The sequence below is a fragment of the Diadema antillarum genome, unplaced genomic scaffold (genome assembly GCF_040938485.1).
Source record: "Diadema antillarum isolate AM-2024a unplaced genomic scaffold, OU_Dant_1.0 seq00000400_RagTag, whole genome shotgun sequence".
Lineage (NCBI taxonomy): Eukaryota > Metazoa > Echinodermata > Echinoidea > Diadematoida > Diadematidae > Diadema > Diadema antillarum.
In genome coordinates this window covers 1987501-2005509 of record NW_027271391.1, presented here as the reverse complement: position 1 = coordinate 2005509, position 18009 = coordinate 1987501, and the positions used below count along the sequence as shown (strand labels likewise).

The 18009-nt window shown below is 37.7% G+C and overlaps 1 protein-coding gene across 1 annotated transcript in view; it reads left to right on the top strand.

Moving 5' to 3' along the window:
- The window catches only part of LOC139732153 (uncharacterized), a 37283-nt gene that overhangs the window by 12443 nt on the left and 6831 nt on the right, over positions 1–18009 (top strand). Inside the window, exons 6-7 of the mRNA XM_071643025.1 lie at positions 14730–14934; positions 15370–15564. Of these exons, the coding sequence (XP_071499126.1) occupies positions 14730–14934; positions 15370–15564 (400 nt within the window). The remainder of the gene's footprint in view (positions 1–14729; positions 14935–15369; positions 15565–18009) is intronic.

The window sequence follows — 18009 nt, the reverse complement described above, 5'->3', positions numbered from 1 at the left end:
TCTTTTTTTCTCTGGAAATTTAATAAGCATTGTTTTATTATAAAAATCTCCTTAACATAACCCAATAAGTCATGAATATCGCTGCACAACGACAACGTAACCACAGTTTGTCTATTCCATGACTGTGAGTGATAATTTTCTTTCTCTAATGTTAAACTTAACGATCTATATTGTGTTATATTTGTGGTATAATTATGTTATGTATTCTTTACATTTATCATTTATGAAGTTTATTCATATTTGAGTTGCACAAATAAAATTTCAACCCCAAGTTCAAAATTTCATATATTTTTTATCACTGTAAAGCAAATTAAAGGATTACGAAATTTGTACTACGTGATTCAATTTCACTTTTCCCCAGTGATGCCAGTGTACAATGTAAGACAGTCCAATATGTGATAACCTTGCTGTCATAATACACTGACTTAGCAGGGATCGTCACAGAAAACAATACTGTCCATAATTATCTATAACAATCTGTAACTATCCGTAACTATCCGAAAATATCCGCAACTCTCTGCAAGTGTTCAGAACTATTATGTGCCAATTCGTAAGAATATCCGCAAATGGACGCAAGTATTCGCATCTGGTCGTATTTGTCCGTATCGCCAGCATTTTTCCCGGTATGTTTTGAATAAAATTTCTAGTGACGGCAAAGGATCCGCGGAAGTCCGCAGAAAAACTGACTTTTTTGGACGTAACGCAGGACGCAGAGCATTATGTGACTGGGGCTTAACTGTCCTAAACATGTCCGGGCGTTTCCGCACCCTCGGGAGAGAGAAAAATTTCCGCGTCCAAATTTTGATCGAGACCAAATTTGGACGCGGAATAAACCTCCTGACACCTTGGGAAACTTGTCCTGACGATGTCCTGAAGACATCCCGCCTGTCCGGAACCCTTCCGCTCCTTCCGCACACACTCCTGAAAGAATCCCGCGGTGTGGGGAAGCTTCGCGAATGAAAGCGGAAGACACTAGGAATGTTTTAGGACAGCGCGGAGCCGATGCGGATCTATAATATATGCAAGTGTCCGGAATCGATGCGGAAATTTTGTGATCCAGACACGAAAGTGTCGACACTTTCTGCGAGCGTCATACCAATGAAACGCAAAAAGAGCAAGGAGGGAGGCAAGACCCCCATGCAAATATCCTCATCACAGGCACACCTTTCGTCTAGTGATGAAGAACAGGTAAATCTAAGAAGTTCCCGGTCCCAGAAGGCAAAGAAGAAGGTAGTAGAGACTGTGCCAATAGCAACCAGAAAGAAGATAAATCAGCCCCCTAACCTCCTAGTAAGTTTATGTTGATTTGATCTATTCAGAAATTATTTTTCATCTGAGTGACTTTCATGGTTTCCCTTTACTTACTATGGTACATTTTCTTTTACGTTGTTTTCATATCTTATTTGCAAACAAAACTAGGTTGTCCCATGTGACAGCCCAGCTGCAAAATCACAAAAGTAGGTGAAAATACATTCAGAAAAGAAAAAGCATAGAACTTTTGGTTAAATGTTAATGTATTATATAAACATGAAAAAGTTGTTATCCATACGTAAATGCTCTCTTATGATACAATGTACTAGAACAAAAGAAATTCTTCACAATGAAAAGCATAAATTCAATTGCAAAAATATACCTATAGTCTCATTACAAAATAAGAATGAAAGCTAAAGATAATGGAGGGAAAAGAAGAATTTTCTGTCAAATCAAAATTCAAGTGAAATGAGAGAAAAAGCAATATAATGAACTCGAAAAAGTGTTTAATTTCGTTCTTTCCTTTTTTTTCTGAGTGTATAATTATTTTATGTACACTCTAAGCATCACACATCATTTCAGAAATATTCTTTACCTGAATGATATTCGCTGTTGTTATTACCTAATAACTTTATCTTCTCTTTTTGTTTTAATTGCAAATAAACTGGATCGTCCAATTTGACAACCCAGTTGAACCCCCCTAAAAAAATTAATTAAAGTAGGTGAAAAATATTTCCCCATTTTTTCACTTCATTTACAATAGGCTAGTAAGCTCTGAGCATGAAAAAAAATTTCTCGGACTTACATCATTGCAAAATGTTCAAAAGTGATCAAAATAAGAGGGGTTAGAGATGCACAAGGGTAAAAATGAGAGAAAGAAAAACAAATGTGATGATTAGGGTCATTTTGGCATGCTCTGCAGAAGTATCAAACAAAACATGACATACTTTACAATGGATAAAGCACATGTCTAAAAAAAGGGGAATAAAGAATATATAATGTATATATATATATATATATATATATATATATATGGTTCGAAAAGTCTGCGAATATCTCAGTTTCGGTTGAGTTTCCATGTGACTGTTGGTAGAGAAAAGATTGTTCTCCCAGATGAGACAATTTGTTATTTAAAAAAAAAAATGAGTCGTCAGCCGACATGCAGACAATCCTATTCTTCGCCTTTTGGTGGTCACATTTGTAAAATGATATTGACCAATCATATCAATATATCAGCAGCTACTACGGAAGCACAACAAGGAGCATCAATGACGGCTAGCAGTCAAATGAGGAAAATTCAAAGTCAGCGCCAAATTTATACCTTTTTATTTTCCTGGTATGTCCGCAGTTTGTCCGCATGCCTAACTTATGTTGTCCGGAAGGCATCCTGATTGTCGACGTTCATTCCTGGTGTAATCCTAGATGTTTCCGCGCTGCCCGGCTACGATTAGCATACCAGTATTCCGAGGTATTTCGCGCTCTTCCGGAGTGATTCCTAGAAATGTCCGCAGTCAGTCCGCGGATAGTCCGCGGACAGTCCGCGGATAGTCCGCGGACAGTCCGCGGACATTCCTTGGAATGTCCCAGGACAAGCTGATTCACACACTTATTCCGCGTCTGACGCGGACAGGATGCCAAAGTGACAGAATTTGCTTCCGCAACCCTTCCTGGGCTTGTCCGCGCCCAAGTGGACGTCCACCCTATTATAGGCCCCAGTCACATAATGCTCAGCGTCCGGCGTTACGTCCAAAAAAAACTTCTTTTTTTCTGCGGATTCCCGCGGATCCTTTGCCGTCACTAGAAAATTTATTCAAAACAAATGCCCCAGTCACACAGTGCTTTACGATGGATTACGTCCGCCGCGGATAGATACGAATGAGTAGACGCAGTGGGACGCAGCGTGGACGCAGGCATCCGCAGGAACGTATGTAGACGTAACTGTCCGTAACTCATCCGTAAAGAAACGCAAAATGACGTCGCCGAACCTGCGAAATTTTGAAATGTTCAAAATTTCGCAGAGGGACGCCACGGACGCAAACTTACGCAAGTAACCGTAACCAAACGTAACTATCCGTAACTGAACGTAACTACCCGTGGCTTGGACGCAGACCATCCGCAAAAAAAAAATACCTTCCGTCCGTTTGTGTTCGCTTACGTCCACCGTAAGTATCCGAAAGTAACCGCAAGTTAACGTATCACAACAGTTTTGCCCGCTTACGGATATTTACGGACAGCTACGCATGGAAACACAGAGACTCTTAGGAAGGCACACTACTCCTGTTGCCAAGCTGCAGCGCCTTTACCTGAAGGAATGCTACAACACAGTCGGAGCGGTGGAAAGGCAGAACTGCATGGTCAAATTATGAAATTTCTCCCACAATTAATGGTCATTTTAAGTGGCACCCATTAATACCATGTATACTCATGACATCGGTTGACTCTTGGTGCTGAACTTTTTTTTTCTTGTACTCTTCGAATGTATATTTTTGAAAATTCTCAAAATTGTGGAATCAGTTACCTCTTCAGTTAAGGGAACTGTCATCTACAGAGTCATTCAAATCCAAACTTAAAACTTATCTGTTTCTTTCATACTGAGGACTGTAATTGCTGTATGTCATTAATATTGGATCAATATTGTATTTTTAATTGGTATATGTTGTATTCTTTATTTGGTATATATTTGTTTTTGTTTACCATTTTCTTCTTTGTTGAAATGTTTGAATATGTATATGCATGTAAATATATGATATCTTTTCATTTTTGAAGCGCCATGAGCACTGAAAAGTGGACCTGTGCGCTATACAAGTAGCCACTATTGTTATTATTATTATCATTGTTATTATTATTATTATTATTATTATTATTATTATTATTATTATTATTTAAAAAAGCAATGTTTTGGGTAGAGGATGGGGTGACAGCATTTTATTCACTTTTCTGGCCGGGAAAGGTGTGGGACAGGGGCAACTATGTAAAATGAGAACGAATTTAGTATTTCTCTATAGTCTTACCCATGCACCTTACGCTCCATCGAATGTGTATTACATTTCCTTTCTTGATAATCATAATGATAATGATAATAATGATAATAATAATAATAATAATCATAATAATAATAAAGGACATTTATATTGCGCAGCTACTATAATAATATACTCTACTGCGCATTACAAAATGACACGCATACAAGAAATTCAAACAGAAAATACATTTCTTCAAGAGATGACTTAATATTGTACTTGGGTGTGGGAGGGGTGTTTGAAAGTTTTGATGTCTTTTTTTCTGTAAATTTAATAAGCATTGCTTTATCATAAATATCTCCTTAACATAACCCAGTAAGTCATGAATATCGCTGAGCAACGACAGTGTAATCACAGTGTGTCTATTCCATGACTGCAAGTAATATTTTCTTACTCTAATGTTTAACTTTTCGATCTATATTGTATTTTATTTGTGGTATAGTGATGTTATGCGTGACCCTGCACCACAAAACACACAAAACGTCGAAACACATGAAATTTTAGTTGAGAGCATATTCTGAAAGAGCAGACTTTAAGCTTTAAAATGATGTATTACTCAAATCAAATGGACTCTCCTAACCTATCTAAATAGTGGAAAGAATGCACACACTCAGAAAAAAGTGTAAACTGAGAAAAGAGCCTCTGAAGTACAGTGTCTATTCAAGCGCTTAATCTTTATCAAGCCGTGTAAGTAATAATAATAATAATAATAATAATAATAATAATAATGATAATGATAATAATAATAATAATAATGATGATGATAATAATAATAATAATGGTAATAATAACAATAATGATAATAATAATAATAATAATAATAATAATAATAATAACAATAATGATAAGGTCTTATTTATCCAGGGTAGCCAAGTCAAGATCGGCTCGGTTGACCCATTTAACCTATTTTCAGTCCTCACACAAAATCAATGTGTGCGACTTTTTGTGATGCACGGTCACATAATTATATTCTTTACATGTATGACGTTTATTCATATTTAAGTTGCACAAACAAAATTCAAACTTCAAGTTCAAAATTTCATATATCTTTTATTATTGTAAAGCAAATTAAAGGATTACGATTTTTTCACAACTTGTACGTAATTCAATTTCAATTTTCCCCAGTGTACCGTGTAAGACAGTCCAAAATGTGATAACCTTGCTGTCATGATACACTGACTTAGCAGGAATCGTAAGAGAAAACCAAATTGTCCATAATTATTAATAACAATCTGTAACTATCCGTAACTATCCGAAAATATCCGCAACTCTCCGCAAGTGTTCAGAACTATTATGTGCCAATTCGTAAGAATATCCGCAAGTGGACGCAAGTATTCACATCTGGTCGTATCTGTCCGTACCGCCCGCATTTTTTGCCCGCATGTTTTGTACAAATTTCTGGTGACGGCAAAGGATCCGCGGGGGTCCGCGGAAAAAATGACTTTTTTGGACGTAACGCCGGACGCAGAGCATTATGTGACTGGAGCTTATACCGGGAAAAGTGCGGGCGATACGGACAAATACGACCAGATGCGAATACTTGCGTCCACTTGCGGATATTCTTACGAATTGGCACATAGTAGTTCTGAACACTTGCGGAGAGTTGCGGATATTTTCGGATAATTACGGATAGTTACAGATTGTTATAAATAATTATGGACAGTATTGTTTTCTGTTTCACTGTATTATGACAGCAAGGTTATCACATATTGGACTGTCTTACATTGTACACTGGCATGACTGGGGAAAACTGAAAGTGAATTACGTACAAGTTGTGAAAAAATTCGTAATCCTTTAATTTGCTTTACAGTGATAAAAGATACATGAAATTTTGAACTTGAGGTTTAAATTTTATTTGTGCAACTCAAATATGAATAAACTTCATAAATTTAAAGAATACATAACATAATTATACCACAAATATGATATAATACAACATAGATCGATAAGTTAAACATTAGAGTAAGAAAATTATAACTCACAGTCATGGAATAGACAAACTGTGGTTACGTTGTCGTTGTGCAGCAATATGCATGACTTATTGGGTTATGTTAAGGAGATTTTTATAAAGAAAATAATGCTTATTAAATTTCCAGAGAAAAAAAGACATCAAGACTTTCAAACACCCCTTCCACACCCAAGTACAATATAATATATTAAAAAAAAATGTAATACATATTCCATGGAGCGTAAAGTGGGTAAGACTATAGAGAAATACTAAATTCGTTCTCAGTTTTCAAGTTGATTTATTTCACTCTCAACAAACAAAATAATTAGAATTACAATGAAACACTTAGATACACAGATGTCAGGAAATCAATACCACAATGCGATGAACAGAATAACATTGTAAAAGAGATACAGGTAAATTATCAATAGAGATACAAATAACTGTTACGTCACTGTGGTGAATACATAAACAATATTGCTGGAAATGGAGGGGACTGCTAAAAAGCAGGGCTTGTAAAATGCAGTCCCCTCATACAGAAAAAAATATAATTGCAAAAAAAACAACAACAATTTCCCTAAACGGTAGTAAAAAAAAGACAGACAGAGTAATACACACATACATGCACACATACCAACGCACATTAACAAACACAAAGCGGCTCTCTTTTGAGGAAAGATTGATGAGAGGATAGAAAGATAGTAAGGAAGGTAGGAAGTCCGAGGTGGAAAGGGGGGGGGGAGGGGAGAGGGAAATGGTGGGTCATAACCAGGGCACTGGAGGCACAGAAGCACGGGCTCGCTGATAAACAAAGAGTAGTGAGGTTACCGACGCAACAACGATTTTGAAAATCAAAAGTAAAAAAAGAAAAAAAAGAATGAATTATTTTGCTGCATATGAGGTTTTCAAATAATTCTTTAACTTTAAAGAAAATGTATTACAACTTAAAGCTTCTTTTATATCATTATCAAGAGAATTCCAGAATTTTGGTCCAGAAAAGGAGAATAAAGATTTTGCAAAAACCGTCCTAGTCAAAGGCAAATGATATTCATGGGATGGACGGGTTGGATATGCATGAACACTTTCATTCTTTGAGAACTTGGAATCAAACACAAGGGGGAGAGAATGGTTAGTGAGTTTATACATGAATTGTCCTAATTGCAAACGATAAAGGCTAAAAATTTCCAAAATATCATTTTCGTGAAATAAATCATTAGTATGACTTCTCCACGATTCGTGACAAATGATACGAAGAGCTTTTTTCTGTAATAATGATATTCTGTCTGTATAAGTAGAAAAAGTGTTTCCCCATGGGAGTATAGTTTATAGTATAATTTAAGTAAGGCAGTATCAAAGTAGAATATACTAGTAACATAAAAATTACATTTTTTGGAAGATAAAATTTAACTTTGTTGATAATACCTATATTCCTTGAAATAACACGACATACAGAATAAATATTCAAACCCCAGGTAAGTTTATTATCCAGAATCAAACCTAGAAATTTGATGGAAGAGACTTCTTCTATATATGACCGTGTCTTTCAGGAATACATTTCTCGGTAAATTTTCCAGGGAATTACTGAACAGCATGCATTTTTTTTTTTGCCGTTTTTTGCAAATTTATTGAAAGTTTGTTCGTTTTCATCCAATGAAGTAACTTCGTTAATTCACCGTTTAAAGTATCAATAATCGATCAGAATCAGAATTAGATAAAACACATTATTGTCATCCGCAAACAAAAAGAAAGAGAGGATGTTTAAAGAATTTGACATATCATTGACATAGAGAATTTTGACATATCATTAACATAGAGAATTTTATATAGTTATCGCTGTCACACACCTTTCCCGGCCAGAAAAGTGAATGAAATGCTGTCACTCCATCCCCTACCCAAAATAATGCCTTTTCGAAAAACAATATACATTCAAAGAGTGCAAGAAAAAAAGTTCAGCACCAAGGGTCAACCGATGTCATGAGTATAAGGGTGCCACCTCAAATTTTGTGGGAGAAATGTCATAATTTGACCATGCGGTTCTGCCTCTCCACTTCTCCGACTGTGTTGTAGTTTTTCAGGTTTTCTTCAGGTAAATGCGCTGCAGCGTGGCAACACGAGTTGTGTAGCTTCCCACGAGTCTCTTTGTTCCCATGCGAGTGGAAAACGGAAAACGTCGAAGGACGTAATCGTCCGCAGCATCCGTAACTGTCCGCAAATATCCGTAAGCGGACGACAGTGTTGAGACACGTTAACTTGCGGTTACTTTCGGATACTTACGGTGGACGTAAACGAACGCAAACGGACGGGAGGTAAAATTTCTTGCGGATGGTCTGCGTCCAGGCTACGGATAGTTACGTTCAGATACGGATAATTACGTTTGGTTACGGTTACTTGCGTAAGTCTGCATCCGTAGAATCCCTCTGCGAAATTTTGAACATTTCAAAATTTCGCAGGCTTGGCGCCGTTTCTTTGCGGATGAGTTACGGACAGTTACGTCTACATACGTCCCTGCGGATGCCTACGTCCACGCTGCGTCCCCCTGGGTTCACTCATCCGCATCTATCCGCGGCGGACGTAACCCATCGCAAAGCACTGTGTGACTGGGGCATAAGCGGTAAGGGACTGAGAAGGGACTGAGGTGGGACAGCGGTATTCCCTACCGTCACGCTGTAGATTTTTTTATTTTTATTGTTATTTTTTTTTGACATTTTTAGAAATTTTTAGAAATTTAGTGATTTGCCGTACAGCTTGGATGCAAAAATTTGACAATTTCTACCCTCCCCCCCCAAAAAAAAAAATCATAATTATTATTCTCTTCATCAATATATACTTTTATCAATACAATCATTATTATCATAATTATTTTATTTTTTATTTCATGTATATACTTTGATTAACTTGCTTTTGTTGGTTCACTCTTACTTTCATTTTACTGCCTCTTTTTGGTACACCAGGTTAGGGCTCGCTGCTTGCTCCGCCCTCCCCCCCCCCCCCCCCCCAAAGCTGTTGCTATATTTCACTCTTTTCCTTTCTTTATCCTTCTGTTGTTCCTTACATGGTCCTCGGGATCATCACAGACCCTCCTCTGTCTTTTGTCTGTCCACCCTCCTGCTTTAGTCCCCCTTCCCTTACGTTTTGGTCTCCTTGTCCATGACTTCCAACCTTTCCTTTTGTGTTCTTTGTTTTGCGTCCTTAGCCCTTCCTCGACTGTTGTAGTGTGTAGTCCTTATGTGGTTGTTTTCCCTGCCTATTTGTCATTTTGCCTCTGATGAAGATTCTGCTAGGATCGAAAGCTCAGGCCTATTTTGACAAAACACACACACACACACACACACACACACACACACACACACACATCCTGGGAATAATTGTGTGTGTGGGGGAGGGGAAAGCAATCTTTTTTTTTTTCATGAGGGGAGGGAGAGCGGGAGTGTTGGAAGGGATATCCCCATACCCTCTCATTCGATGAAGATAGACATTTATTTATGTAATATATTAGAAGTAGTCAATTAAGAGAGTTTACTACATCTAAGGATGGGACGAGGGTAGTTTATTTGGAGGGGATATCCCCCTCCAACGTGAGGGAACTGAAGCATTTCTATTTGATTGAAATTAGAAATCTGGAGCACACTTTTGATGGAAGTTTGGGAATTTTTCTATTTCATCAGTGTAACAAATCTGGGATAGGGAGAGGGGGAGAGCGTGTGGAAGGAGATATACATGCATCTCCTTCCACGTGGTGATATTTTGCAATTTCAGAATTTAAATTCAACGATCTAGTGCACACTTAGGGCGAAATATTTGGACACTTTTCAATTAAAAAAAATGCAAGAAAAAATGTCACATCTCGGCAATTAATAGGGGGGTGGGTGGACAACTGCCCCCTTATGCCCCCTTCCCCATCCCAACCCCCACCCCCGACTTCCCTGTTCAGCGATGCCCCAGAGAAAGTCCAGAGCCTTTTTTTTTATATTCGGTGTAGGATCTTGCCAATTATCTTCACCATGCCGCCTGATTTACATTTTGGGGATTATTTCGAAGTTTAATATTAGAGTGGCGGGTAGGAAATCATCATAGAATTACATTTCATTATGGGACTGCAGGTATTATCTTATTTTTGCTTCTTGGGAATATAGGGGAAGTGAAAGGAGCACGAGCAGTGACAAGATGAAGTCACTCCAAACAACGGTTATCCACGTCTCGATGTTTGGTAAGTTAAACTTATACTCGCCTTATGAGTAATTGGTCCCTAAGGCATTCTAAATCCAGCGTACAATTGTCTGAGGACCTATACCAAAAGTGTAGATGACGTTTCACACTTTTATCGCCCCATTTTTGTCATCTTGTCTGTTCAAAAAGAGAATTAACCAATATGTCATGATAAATCGATGATAGTTTGATAAGTGATAAGAACTGGACGGGTGAGAGTACTGTATTTTTGGCTAGTAATCATCATTAGATTTCCTCGATAATTTCAAGGATATGATAATACAGTAGTTGCAGTTATGTTTACAGTGTCTCTACTCACATGTTTCGAGTTCAGTTACAAGACTCCTCGGGAAAAATAAGTTGACTTACAGACTTTTGTGTTATATTCATTAACATCTGAAAGTGATTATCAATTCCAAAGATATCTGTTTGAAAGAAGTAGTTCCATTCTGGCTGTAAGGCGAACGCCAAAGCTACCCTGATAGGAGTTTGAAATATTCAGCAGGCGTGATCGCAGCTGTATGAGATATATGAGTTGGAGAAGGAATGATGCAATTTACTTTCTCAGTAAGCAGTGAAAATTGTTCTATAATCTGCTTTTGGTATGGTCTTTTGCCTGTTGATCGGGACCTGTGCCTCAGTTGGGTTGACTGAGATTATAAAAAGATAAAAGATGTTCTTTCCTGTGGGATCAAAATTGACAAGGGTTTAAACAGGCAAATCAGGATTAAAGAGCTGCAAGGCGTTTTAGCCTATACAGGAGATAAACGCCACATGCCGATGTCAATTCTTCGAGCGTCATACCAGCTTCACCGGGTGCCGCATCCTCAAGGTCGTGCTGCTGAAGTTGATATCTGCTGCGTACATAAATAGTGAGCAGTAAACCGACTGTAAATTCAATTTGAAACAATTCACAATCACTGACAAACGGATCATGACTGAATCACATAGCAGGCTTTATACACAATTACATGTACGTCTAGATGTACTGTTGTAATTTCGCTTGTTTTGTATTCATTATTCACAGCCTTCATGTTACGCGTAAATGGAGACAGAACAGAAGATGGATCGGTTACATACTACACTGACGAACGTAAGTACAGTTGTTCGCGCCTTCCCTCTTTTTAATTTTACATAATCTGAGGTTATAATGTGCATTATTGAGGGAGAAGGGTTGGGTTGGCGGGGAAGGTTGGGGCTGGCATGTGGCTGGGGGAGGGGGGACTCGGACTATCAAAAAAGTTGTGCAAAATGTAAAGGGTCGGTGTGGAGATCATACAATCAATGTTTCGTTACTTGCTGTTCGTGAATCGCGTCCTGATTATGCCAGCAAAGACAATTCATCACGGCCCCAAGTTTTTCCCCAAATTTTCATTGATCTACTTCTGTGACCTTTCCGTTTTCATACAAAGCAACATGATATCAGGATGGAATTTCACTGCTGGAAAACACATGAGGGATCCCTTTAAAAGTATTCTTTTACGTCATTGAACATGGGCTTCGTATGATTCTTCGCTTTTTCTCCCCTTCATGTGAAAGGAGACTACAGAGGAGCAAGCACAGGTAGCTTATCAGATGTATGTTTACATTTGTACAATGAGCGGACAGAAATAATCATTGACAATTAAACTGCACGATGACCCAAAAATTGTAGGCGTCTGACCAGTGGTTCGTACATATATAAAGTGAGATATTCAGGAAATTCTTGGATACACATTGCTTTGCGGGATCTGTATTCCATTGTTTACAATCGATCAAAGTGAATTTGATAAGCAGTTATTCACCAACTTAGAATACACTTTGGTTGAGAAGTCAGAAGAGTCATCTCCCCCGACTACCTTTCCTTCGATAGTTTTACATCTATGTCTCAACTGAGGGCTTTTCATACGTTTTCACATACACGGTATTGTTACATAAGGTATTAAACAGAAAGCCTCGTTTGCGGCATTGCAACAAAACGATGGCAAGGATAAGGATCCTTTGAATATCATTCAGTAACCTACACAGACTGACAAATAGAGCTACTATATGGAGATGTGATATACAGAGACCCCGTCTAGTTTCTCACACAATGAGAGGCGCAAGGATTTGAAGTCCTGATACTAGGTATCAAAATAACAACAAAGTCGACTTTCAAAGAATACCACATGTTCCCAAATTCAAGTCCCTCAACACACAGTTCGCTGCTGGCATGAATTGGTCACTCTTTCTCTAAGTGATTCATGCACTGTATGACAACATCATTCTTCTTAGCCTCCACATGGATCATGCTAGGAATTTTGCGATTCGCTGATAGTTTGATCCTATATTTTGTTAAAAATGTATTGTGTCATATTTCACCGGAGAGACATCTGTATCAAAATTATTAGTTTGATGGCAAAACCCCATGCATGTTAATTTCATGTATTTGACTTTACAGCTACACAAAACAAACATGCAAGAGACCAAAAAAAACACCAAAAAATACAATAGGGGCCTTGTAAGAAAATATGGGACACCTTTAACCATAATGAAAATCTTTGTACCGAACTGTAAATTGCAATTCAACATTATGTTCATAATTACTTACTTTAAAATTGGATATGACATGCAGTAAGATTGAAAAAAAAAATGTACAGGAGTTCCATCAAAGTCGGACCTGCAATAAGACACTTACCAGATTTTGATGTTTCACACTTCTTCACGAAGCAGTGATGGCAGGGCCAACCGCATACACAAACTGACGGAGGAGATGACATTATCTACGGGAAAGTCTCCCATCAAGCCTATTGGCCTGTTCACTATAATCCTCCCCATATTTTCTCTAGTTCTCTATCAGTACCATTTGCGTAATAACCCTGGTCTTGTAATAACCTGGTGCACGTCACAAGTCCGACACCCACGATTCATACAGCCCACGAGCTAGACGGTTTTTAAAATGAACAAGACCCACGAGCTCGACATCAAGTTGGCCTATGAGCTATAGGGTCCGTCAGCTCTACACTAGGCAAACAAAGCCCACGAGTCCAACGCTAGATAAAAAAGGACCTACGAGACCAACATTACATCACGGGACTTGCCGTATGCAGCGTCGGGCTCGTGGGTCTTTTCTTTCATAGTGTCGAGCTCACTGGGCCTTATATTTGCCTACTGTCGAGCTGATACTACTTTTTGCGTAGTGTCGAGATCACGGGTTGTATGACTCATGGACCTTTTTTCAATGTCAAGCTCGTGGGATAACCTCAAAATGGTGACTTGCAGAATATTGTTAAGTGTTTAAGTTGTAAATTTATCGACGGAATCATGAGCTGTTGCTTTTTTTCGTGCGATTTTGGTTTGTGTATACTCGCAAGCAATCACTTCAATGTTTTTAAGTTGATAACCATTTTCTCCAATTTGCCTTTGTGCTTGTACTTGATATCACTGTTTTCGATGTTAATGTCGATTGCACTTTGTATAATCTGACCCTGTCGTTTGATATCATACAACGTCAAGATGTTTAGTTCTTCATATTTCTAAATGAGTTTTTATAACGGGGGGGGGGGGGGCGGAGGGGGGCTTTTGTGGTTTCCAAACATACTAGTTATCCGCATTTATATTCTTCAATGCAGGTTCAATAGAGGCATTTGCACGACTGCCAACCCTTGTTCATGAGAACAGTGTAAGTACAAAAATTCCTTCGTTTTCATCGTTTTTAGTGAACGTAGACGTACTTATATTGCTCCTCTACGATTAGGTTCATATACTATAGGTTTTTTCTTTTTCTTTTATCTTGAAATATGAACACATCAGCAGTGTCATGTCTATAAACAAGTGACCGACAAACGAGACAAAGTGAATACTGATTCGTCCGTACAAATCCTGTCAGGACTTATGTGCACCTAGAACGTCTAGATTATATGATAAAAATTCCCTGTTATCTGCCTATACAAGTGGATATCTCGAAAATTCAGGACATCAGGAATCCCTTCATTAATTTGCGATGATTTTCCTTCTTAGCTCACCTTAGCCGAAGGCTAATTTGTATGGGGAGAATTTCCTATCAGAAATAGGAGTTTACAGCTTTTTTCTCGTTGTCTCGGTCTGATGGTAGTTGTTACTGTCACCCATACGCGCAATACGATCTATGCAGCTTCACATTTTTGCAACAATTCTGCGAAGAGAAATAATGAGAGATGGCTTTTTTTTTCTTTTTCGTTTAAAAGCTTCATAATGTCAAAGCAAATATTAGTGAAGCAAAAAGTGAATAGTATTCATACAGACAATAGTTTTACTTTTACAAGAAAATTTAAAATTCAACATTAAACACATTGTTTCCCTCACAGGGAAGTAAATGCTGCCGCTATTTCAAGTACAAGTCAAAAGGGCGGGTCGACAGCTTCAAACATCCTTGGGTTAAAGACGGGCTCGCAGAAGATGGGGAAACTGGTTTGCAAGTCGTTATAAAAGGCAGAGACACTCTAAAGGACGTTTGGCCAGATTTGGAGTTGGCGATGGTTGATTACCTCATAAAGCAGAAAAAGCTGAAAGGTGAGTACTACATCTTTGTCAAAAATACGACTCGTGCGAATAGCGTGTACCAAAACCAAGGAAATGATATTGTTTCTGTAATTGCTACGTAAGTGACAGGTTCTATGATCTTAATTTTTGAATGCTTTAATCTGTATTAGATATTCTTGGGATAAGGACTGAACCAGCATCAAAATGTCTGTCTAATGATTAAGATAATTATGAATAACATGATGAATACATTTGATTATGCTTCTCTTGTATACTAACGCAATGCACGCAAACATATCAGAATACTCGAACAAACCAAAGCTTCCAAAGACTTACGGTCTATGGCTAAGGATTATTCAGTGCTAACTAATTACATTCTAAAACTTATAGTGTAGTCAAATCTTCGAAGACGTAATTGGTCACTTCACTTCAAAAATCATGTCATTTCTTGAAATCACATTGCAGTGAAACCGTGCACTCTCTCATCCTATTCTGCATTGATAACAAGTCCATGTGCCCCTGGGGATATTGTGCAGTGCGACCAGAGGTGTACCTTCTCATGCAGCGTGCCCGGACCCACTCCAACTGGACATGCTGGAGGGGTGGAGCTAACTTGCTGTGAAAACGGGGCCTGGTCAGATGCGCTTCCTACCTGCCCAGGTAGAAGTTCTGAAAAAGTCACACCTAAAGTTACCTGAAAAAAAAAAAGATCAGTGTCAGTTTGCGCAAAAATACATTTTCATTAGTTGATAATTATTAACGTATCTGGAATATCGTGAGTGATAACCAAATATTCCGTTAAAAGGACTTACCAAAAAAATGGGTAGAAACTTCTTGATGAGAGCCACTCAGTTATTAAGAAATCAAAGTCTCAGTAGTGGTTTTTGTCCCACGCATCTTCGTGAACACATGGGTTTATGAAACAATACTAATGGGGTCTTCCCTTTCGTGTTTTTTTTTTTTTTTTTTTTTTTTTGGTGTCTGCAAATGAAGCTGAAACTGAGGTTACCAGTGAAAGAGCTACAGAAAAGCTGAGCCCGTCGACACATTCAATGACGACAATTACGACGTCACACCAGTCGACACCGTCAAGGACAGCAATGACGAGATCGGACAGATATATCAGTCACATATCTTCTACAGCAACTTCTGTAGGAAAGACAGAGTCGAAAATGACCACAAAAATAACTATAAATGGGAATCGTACAGGTAAGTATTAATTGTTCTACAGAAATGATGAAAAAACCACAATCATAACATTTTATTTCATAGACGTTCATCTATAGAGCGTGTGGTCAGATTCGCGCAGGCGCAGTCAAGTCCTTACGAACATGGCAAACTTGCTGAAATACCTCGCGTGAGCCCAACACCATAATTTTGACCATCACAATAACAGCTGATTAGCGAAGCAACATTAAACAGTTTTGTTTTTTGTTTAATCATCAAACTTTTTGATATGGGCATCAAATACTGACCTGGGCCCCGTTTCATACATTTTTTTTTTCAGTGACAACTGCTACATTTCTATGACAAATCTGCTCTCACCCAATCAGATGCAAAGATTTCAATAGCTTTTAAGTATCACAACTTGTCACTAATAACAAGTTTTATGAAACTGGGTCCTGGGAATTACATTATTAATAATTGCAAAATGTAGCGTTACCGCAGAGTTTACCTTAATGACATCATCTGATCATTATCTATAATGTTTGGTGACACTTGCATGTAAAATATGATGTTGAATTACAAAGTTTCCGTGTTAAAATCTCCGTTTGTATTGCACGAAGAGCCTTCTTTTTAATTTGAATTTACAAAATATAATCAATTTTGTGTGAGTGAGATCTACATAGATCCCATTTTGAGGTTCTAATGTTTTGAAACATTGAATTTTTATAATGTTATAATACATTGAAATCGTAACCCTTTTGTTGGCATGACAGATGTTATATTCACTTACTTGTGCATATTCTTTGATGGTTTTTTTTCAGATTCAACTCATGGGTTATTCTTCCTTTTATTGCTTTTATTTTTGGTTCCTGTTGCCGTTTGTTTCATTCAGAGATGCAGACGAAGAAACGTACGCGTAAGTCCAAGTTTACGCTGTTCATAAAGTCATGTCGAAAAGAGAGGACAAATTAAAGAATGACTAAAGAGTACGAATAAATTGGACTTGAGAAGTTCAAAGTTACTCTTTTTTTTTCAAACCGAATTTTCACGGGCCCGGAATTCCCCTTTAACTCTTTACTAGTGAGAAGGAATCGAGTCGGCTCAAAGTAAAATGTAAGAGATAAATATGTCAGACCCGGAAATGTCAAACACAGAAATGTTAGATGAAATCTGTCTGTGACTTATTTATCCTAAACATTTGTACCTGGCACGAATGAGTTAACTGGTAGAATATGAAAATTGTTATATTTTGTAAAAATTGTTTTATTTAATAAACGTTATATCTACGAATCACTGTCAATAAAGTGCAAACCATCCATTGCCGTAACTTTCAATAAGGTGCAAACCACCCATTGCCGTTTCCAGCAAGCTACAAAAACATAAATACTTTTTAATGTCAGTACCTCTGCAGCATTTTTCAAACTCAATGAAGGCGTTACTCAGCCTACAAATTTAATGCTTAAATCATCTAAGTCGTTAGACTCTTTACACATGAGACTGTGTAAACTCATACATAACCTATTGAAATTGAATTCTCAAAGCCATAGTTTCAATACACTTGATAATATGAAGGGCCTACTTATCTTTTCTGGTTAACAAAAATTCATGTTTCCGTGAATAAAACATGATGAAGTTTTGACAATGTATTTCTTTTCTTTTTTGATTTCCAGAGATACGAACTTCTGGATGATACTATGAATCAATCCTCCCCAAGAGAAGCCATTGGTTAGTATATCTATCGTCTGTTTTAATTGTTTTGTTACGATTTATTTTTAAAACAAAATCAGTTTTACAAGAGATGGGTAGATCGATTAGATAACAGAATGCAAGAGATCTCGACAAATTACAGCTTTTACTGCCGAAAGGAAAAAAAATCCCTTGTCAGAAACACTAGTAAATCATAAAGTCATTATAAATTATTTATCATAATCGTTGACG